An 8,139-nucleotide genomic window follows, 5' to 3' on the forward strand; every position below is an offset into this window, starting at 1 on the left:
AAAATATTGAGAGCTTTGAGTTTTCAAAATGGTTATTCCTATAGACCCCATAGAGAGACGGACAAGAGGAGAAATCCCAGGGTAGAAAATTTGTTTGTTTGTTTGCATGAATGCTGGGGGAATTCATCATCACAAGAGTTTCTTGAAAGTAGTTTTGTTCACTGTGGTGCTTCACCGCCTCCTCTTGCAAAATTGCTGTGTGTCTGTCTGCTCTCTCAAACTCAGCTACTAAAGGTTCCTTACTGAACTCACTACTGTCTTGCCTTGTTTTGGGGGAAATTCTGGCTCTTTGGGGGCTGTTATGTGCCATTACTGAGGTTCTGGTCTAAAAAGTTCAGATGCCACCAAAATAAAAACTGCATTGTAAAAACAGTGTTTGACAGTGTTATTTGTGAATTCACATGAATGTATGTGTGCCATGAATAGCTATTTAATTTGCTATGCAGTTTGGCATTTCAGATAACAACATGGCATTTGGCTTTGAACTCCTGAGTACATTTGGTATGGAGATACGTAACATTAGCTCTTCTGTTTAGGCCACAGATAGTCAAACTTGTTGTAAAGCAGCATTTTATTATTGCCGAGTATTTCATGGATTTATGGGTTAACAAGCAATATTACTTCTGTTTCTAGAGCTATTTACAGCAGTACAAGGGTAGGTTGGAGGTTGGCTTGTACTATTGAAAAGGGCTGGTCTTGTCTTGAAACCTGAAGAACCATGTACTTTCCTCATTCCTGTGTGACTTTTGTGATATAATAATGTCCTTGTTTCCAGAACTTTAGAAAACTGGTCTGCTTCATGGGACAATGAGGCAAAACTAATTTTAACAGATAAGGTTCTCAGGTAACACACTTTCTGTAATTTAAAACCACAAATTATTAGAAACTATAAGGTGGTAGAAAACAGAATAACTGTGTGTTATATTTTACCTAGAACCATGTAACAGAGTTAACGTGTCTTGTTTTTAATCCATTCTGGAACAGGGTGTGTGTTCAAACTGAGAAACTGGCAGCGGTGTGGGTGGAAAGGACTTCACATTCCTATAATCAGTTTGCAAAATAGTTGGACTGTTAATGACAATCATGCTGGCAGAAACAATCTGTAGAAAGCAGTTGCTTTTTTATTGCTTTTGCAGAAAGATTCTAATTTTAACCTTTTTTCTGCTCCTAAACACTTCTCAATATTTTTCTAAGTTGCTTCCTCTAGGAAAAATCAACAGTTTAAGATGCTCTTTGAAAACTATTAAATGTTGGTGACTTGAAGTAGAACCTCAGCTTGGTCAGGACAATTTGTCTTGTTGTTTCTTTCTGTATCTTAAGGAATTGCATTTAATAGACTTAGATTTACTGCTTTTTGTATTCACAGGACTGTGTTAAAGAACAACGACTTGAGATCAAGACAAGAATTAACTACTCACCTCACCAATCAGTGGCCTTCCCCAGGAGCTCTGGATGTCAATGCTGTTGCCTTGGACACTCTGCTCTATAGAAAGCATAATCAACAATGGGATGAGTAAGTCAAATATTTATAATATTTATTTTGATTCACCTTCAGAGGAACAAGGAAACTCAAAATTATACATTTCCCTGAGCATACTCTTAAATGTATCCTATTGGAATTACCTGTTACAATGTACAAAGATCAGCTGGGAGAAAAAAAAAATACCAGCCTTTCTTGCTTACCAAAAAAAAAAATAATTCCTTTGGATTTATTTTTTAAAAAATGCTTTAGGAATAAACAATGTTTTGGGAGACAAACAGTGCTTAAGAGAAGGAAGATTAACTGCCTAGATTTCATTAGAAACCTTGTTGTGGAGAATATAAGATACCTAGTTAGGTCTTTAAATGTGTTACTATTAAATATTACTTGCTTTACAGGAAAAGTTTTCAAAGTCTGGACCAGCTTTCAGCAGACGTCAGTCTTTCTCAGTCCTCTCTGGATCCAGGTCACTCACAGGATGGGAAGCAGGATAGAATGAACTTGTTAAATGAAGGTACAGAGCCAGTCCAGTGGCTTCAGTTTATTTTGTTCTTCATAGCTCTGATCTTTGGTCCCTGTGAGGTGAATTTTCAGTGTGAACAGAATATGCATGGAACAGCATGTTTTTTAATTGATATGCAAATTGTTTCAGTTTCCCTAAGGACTATGCTTCAAATAAGTTTGGATTTATGAAGATGCCCACCTCCCCAGTAATTATAAGATTACGTGCTGTATTTAAAGCTGAGCTTCAAGATATATTCCTTTTCCATCACAGAAACAGGGACAGCTCAACGACAAGGACGATCTTCTGTCATCCTTCTGCAATTTCTACTGCAAATCATTTGAGTTCTTTAAGTTTTCTTTTTTGTTTATTAGACATTAAAGGCACTGGATTTGCAACCAACACTGTCATGTTTACCTCTTGCCTTCAGCATTTGTGGAGATGCAGCCTGACAGTGGTTTTGTTAAAGCAGAGGAACACGATGTGAACCAGGCTAGTATAGAAATGTAATATACACAGACACCCCCTTTCAGAATCTGTACTTACCAGCACTGAGCTGCTCCATCTTCTGGGCAAATGTGAAAAACAGAAAAATGCTGGAAGACTTCTGAAATGGCATTTTGGGTACAGAATATAAGTTGCAATTAAAAAAATCCTTTTCATATCTCATCAAATGTTAACTTTAAATAGACTTGACAATACAGTAGTTTGTAACTATAAAATTTCTTGGGTTTAAAATATCAAGGATGTAAAACTTAGAACCGTTTAAAAAACTAAACAGTCTTAAAATCTAAATTATTTCAAGTTAGCTTAGAGAAAGTGAAATAGAATTCATACGGCTATTGAGAAGAGAGTTCCTGTAGAGATCTACTTTCGACTAGCTTTTTTTTTTTTTCAATATTAACCATTTAAAGTTATACTTTGTTTTACGTTCTGTAAATAAAGATGTGGCAAAACCACTGATAAGAATAGTTTAGGTTTTGATTTCAAGACTCTGTCTTTAAGGTTAGCATAACATCTCACTTCTAAATTATTGAGGTTCATCAGTACCTAAGTTTTAATACCATTTTGTAAGACACAGCTGTTCAAATATCTCTGGTCTAACTTCCGGTATGGTGGTTTTAATTCAAAGATTAGAGGTACTAAACTTTCACTTTACTATTAAGCCCACTCATGTAGTCAGATTTTTAGCTTCACACTTGTTGAAATCAAGGGCTGTGGCCGAACAGTGTTCACTGCTCTTTGTGTGTTTTTGCCCTCAAATTGAATGTAGTCTTTCAAGGATAGTTTTTATGGGAATAAAGAGTATTTTTTTTTCAGTCAAGACTTTCTATAAGAGCTAATCCAGTTCATTTGTTAGGGAAAGCTATTCAGTCACTTGAAAAAAAAAACCAACTCAGAGGTGAGGCCTAAAACCTGGTGGAAACTTCTACTGAGATCCGCAAGTGATGCAAGAGAACTACATCTCACTTTCGTTGGTTTTGGGGTTTTTATAATAATGAATTGTTGGGCAGGGTGTGGTTTGGGTTGTTTTGGTGTTTTCTTTCATCTTTCTCATGAGATGAAAACCATTCTGTCAGGAAGAAGAGACACAATTTTAAGAAATTCTACTTTATAGATGTGTGTTTAAAAATTCTATTAGACTGGCTTATCAAGAAAATATTGTGACCTTTTAAATGTTATTTTAATCTGTAGTTCAAAGTGACCTTTGCTATTCTGTGGCTGAGCCAGGAGGATAAAATAGGGAGATGCCGGTTGATGAAATTCTTTATAATGTAATTGGAGTTGGCACAAAATAACTTGAACAGATATTTTGAGAAGGTAACACATAAAATAAATTGAAAAATTGTCAAATGCAGTCCTATACCTATAGGATGTTCCATGTTAATCGTCAAGTGTATTTGGGTGGCAGGGCAGATACTCATTCTGCCACTGTTGCATTGTAAGGCTTTTTCTGGTGGTCAGAGCCTAACGTACTTCAAATTACCAAAGTTTAACACACCGTGTTTATTTTCAAAGAAATATATCCTGATTCCAGTTAATTCTACTCCTTTCTGAGGGATTCAGAATTACACCTCTGGTACTGACATTATACTAGTAACCTCAATTTCATTTATACATAATTACTCAAATAAAACTGGTGCTTGAATTAGGGACTTCTGTTCTCTCCATGGAGTCAATGAAGCCTCTGAGTCCCCATCCAGAGGGGGCTGATGATGGCCCCGCCTGCACTGCCCAGGCAGGGACCGGGAAGGTGTGCCATTAATTACCTGTCTTCCTAATTGCGTTTACGAAGTATGTGTGTGCTGAAGCGGTGATATGTAATTCATAATAGTGTGGATGAAACAGTTTTTCTGTTCCATCTTTTTTTTTTGTTTTTTTGTGATCAAGTCATATTGTGCTGTAAAAATGACTAGCTTAATTCTTGTTTCTCTCAACAGGGAAGGAAGACACTCCGTCATTGCTTGGTCTTTGTGGCTCTCTTACTTCAGTAGCAAGCTACAAATCGCTCACAAGTCTTAAATCAAGTGAATATCTTGCAAGTCCCACAACAGAGATGACAAGTCCAGGCTTAACACCATCTTGAGATAAGCACAAAAAGAAAGAACTTTGTGTTATAGGCATTTGGTTTATGTTCCATAAAATGACTTGCAATGAAGATTGCTAGTTCTAAGTTAAAAAATAAGCTGCTTTATTTTTTCTTTTCATGGTTACCTGTTTAATTCATGAAGTCTGTCAGTTTCATTCCCTTTTTCCCCCCAGAGGACTTTTCAAATTTTCTGTTTTAGTCTTGAATTATTTAAAGCTCTTGGTCAGGTAAAGGACACGTAAGTCAATATTTAGTGACTGATTTTTAAAACGAAACAGTTGAAAATCAGTCCCATACTTAACTGCCATGACCTTTGTTTCCCCTTGCAAGGGCCTGGCCCTACCGTAGCCACGGTTCTTCTCTGCAGTGCTTTAAACATCTACCAACTCTTGCAGAATAGACAGGGAATCCTTAAGGCCAGTCTTTGCAGGCAAGTAAATATTTTACCTAAACCCCAGCTTTTCATCTGTGTATGTTGCATAGGGCCTCAGATAGAATACTTAACCTATCAACAGCTCTTCTCAAGTTGACTCAGTGTTAGACTTTACATTCCTGTCAGCATCGTGGCACTTAGGAGAAGTCCGAATCACACTGAAGAATCACACTGAAACACACTTACTAATGCTTGAAGTTGCATGTGACTAACAAATGTAAGTTGATAATTTAAATCAAGCATACTTAGCAATTTGTAGATGTTGAGGAAACTCACTAAATGCCTTTGAGTGACCTGAGTTACAGATAATGAAACATTATATGAGAAATTTCTTGGTTTATTTGCCTTGCTAGAAAGATGGGGACTAAGGATGGTGGGGTTGGCACCTTGGGAAGTGTGGATTGTGTCTTGATTGACAAGATCCCAAGGAGAGTGAAAAAGGGGAAACAAAGACAATGCAATGACAGGATTCTCATGTTAAAGATTTTTCTCATTACTGTAGTAGTGCAATAGGTATTTTTCTTGATTAGGTAACACAACAGAACTTATTTAAGTCAGTCTTCTCAAATTACTTGCCATTGATTTAAATTACTGATAGGAAAAAAAAAAGAGACTTTTTAAAGTGAAATTAACTTTCCAGATTACCCTACAAAGTTTGCAAATTAAGTTTTGAATTGCAAACTGTATTCTTAATTCTTTGTAAGAGACAATGGATCCTTTATCTATGAATTTTGCTAATCAAGGTAATGCTTATCAGTATGATTAGTAACTTTTTAAACAAGACTTAAATGCATGTAAGTACATTGTATTTATAAATGCTAGGGAAAATGCTTTTTTGTGCCAAAGAAGTTTCATAAATTGTTTACATGAGTAGCTGCAATACAAAACAGATTTTTAATTATTGCTTACTCTTAGATGTTTACAGTATGTCACTACACCGTACGGTTTGGGTTGATTTGCCTCTTGTAATGGTACCTTGGCACTACTACTATGATCTGCTCATTTTAGGGTGGGCTTGAAAGAAAGGATCTCCTCTTACCTGTATTAAAACTATGGGAAATGTTGAGCCTTTTAAAGCATGAGGCTGTGCATCTCTGGAACTCAAGGCACTGTTGGATTTAGCTGGAGAAGGTTCAAGATACATCTCCTCAGCTCTCTAGTCCACAGTGCTGGTTACTGCGTCCATGGCAGGTAAACAACTACTGGTGCCATTTTAATGCAGATTTTAAAGCAGCTTTGCAAAATCTGCCAGACCTTTTCTTTCAAGCCGTCATCTACCCACCCAGTTAATTTCTCTGTAATAAACTCTGATTATTAAATCCTTTCATACACTGTCAGAATGTCCATTACTTCATGTAACTCTTTGATTTTGTTGTCACATTAAGCAGCTGTTCTCTCATGACAGTTGAGTAACATTATTAAATACTGATTTGTAAACTAGAGATGCATTTTTACTCTGAATACAATGAGAGAGTCTGGATTCCGCAAGTTGACATTCTACATCAAGGTACAGTGATCTAATCAGTTGTATTTGCTGTAACCGCTTCTCCCACTACGTCAGTGTTTTGGAGGGGGCTGTAATCATGATCCTCAGTCATGTTTGCTGATGGCTCGTTTTTTGGAGCTACTGGTGTGAAATCCACGTGTCATTTGACTGAAGTCTTTTATGTAGTCTGACACCACTGAGTTTCTGGGTGTCACTTTGTGCATGGGAAATCAGTTATGTGTGTCTTTGTCAGTTCTAAACATTAATCATTTTTCAAAAAAATTGAAAAAATGCCAAACCTGTATGTTTTGTTCCCTCGATGTTCCATAGATGCTGCATGTAAATTAAACATTTTGTATCATCACTAATTACTCATTTTTGCCTCTTTTTTTAATTGTACAGGATAAAATAAGACCATTCAGCAAATCACAGTATTGCTGACCTCATAGCAAATTCTGTTCTTGCCAGAAAGTGAGACTTTGGTTTCATTGCTGCATTTCACACAGTATCACACAGTATGTTTGGGATTGGAAGGGACCTCAAAAGATCATCTAGTCCAATCCCCCTGCTGGAGCAGGAACGCCTAGGTGAGGTCGCACAGGAACATGTCCAGGTGGGTTTTGAATGGCTCCAGCAAAGGAGACTCCACAAGCCCCCTCGGCAGCCTGTTCCAGTGCTCTGTCACCTGCAATATGGTCCAAAATCTCTGTTACTTTCTTTCTCTTAGGCCTTATTTTGAGTTTCTAGTACAAAATTATGCTGAAAAATCACATTGGTGTAATAGTGTCAAATACCTCCTACAGCAGTAGCTCTTGCCTGCACCATATGCTGTAACTCTGCACCTAACGTCTTTACAACTAGGGCATGATGCATTTTCACCAAGGCCAAACACATGCTGGGATACATACCTTCTTCATCATAGACTAGGCCTGAAGTTCATTCCTTATGTAAAGCACACCTGAAAAATGGTGCTCTAATTGACCTGACTACTGAGTTGCTTTTGTACCAGTCCACGCCCTCATTAAAAGAGGCAAAAAATAAAATTCAACCACTTAATTGGCAATGCATTAAAGGATGTAGTGAGGGTAGTTAAAAATATTTTATAAAATGAAGATAATGCAGAAGAAGCTCTGATACAGTAAGTCAAGTGCCTGTGGGCAAGGGAGCCACTGCAAGCATTCATACCAGGGTGTGCGGTGTACCCCCCAGCAGAGAACGGCTGTGTCTGTACTCAGAACTGAACGTGCTCTTCCCTTCAGGTGACATGGCTGAGTCAGACTGGCACAGCACCACTGGTGACAAAGCTGGCCTTCACACCGGGGTGATCCCACACTGTCTGTGGGGGATGCTCCCAGCGTGGAGCTTTGTGACAGTTTGCACCTCCCAAAACCAGGCAAGGGGGTGTTCCTCCAGCACACCCGTACAGACAGTTGTCTTCAGTGCCCCTGGGTGCTTTACTTTCTTGGAGTATCACCATAGGCTAAAAAGCCCCTGCAGCACCTACCAATGTATCCACTGTGCTCTCTGGGTTTCTAATGACCATTATGTACTTTTTTCCCTGTTTGAACTAAAGCATATTTCATTGTCAATAAACCTATGAAGAAGCTGAAGACTGTTTTATAATATGCATTTACACAAAATACAGAGT

At 37.7% G+C, this 8,139-nt stretch overlaps 1 protein-coding gene across 2 annotated transcripts in view; it reads left to right on the forward strand.

The window, feature by feature from the left end:
• Positions 1 to 6,859, forward strand: part of RUNDC3B (RUN domain containing 3B) — a 53,596-nt gene extending 46,737 nt beyond the window's left edge. For both annotated transcript variants that reach the window (XM_065050965.1, XM_065050966.1), the window contains exons 9-11: positions 1,367 to 1,513; positions 1,879 to 1,994; positions 4,424 to 6,859. In XM_065050965.1, the coding sequence (XP_064907037.1) occupies positions 1,367 to 1,513; positions 1,879 to 1,994; positions 4,424 to 4,569 (409 nt within the window). In that variant the 3' untranslated portion in view covers positions 4,570 to 6,859. The remainder of the gene's footprint in view (positions 1 to 1,366; positions 1,514 to 1,878; positions 1,995 to 4,423) is intronic.
• Positions 6,860 to 8,139: the final 1,280 nt, after the last annotated feature.

Source organism: Columba livia, chromosome 2 (assembly GCF_036013475.1).
Source record: "Columba livia isolate bColLiv1 breed racing homer chromosome 2, bColLiv1.pat.W.v2, whole genome shotgun sequence".
Lineage (NCBI taxonomy): Eukaryota > Metazoa > Chordata > Aves > Columbiformes > Columbidae > Columba > Columba livia.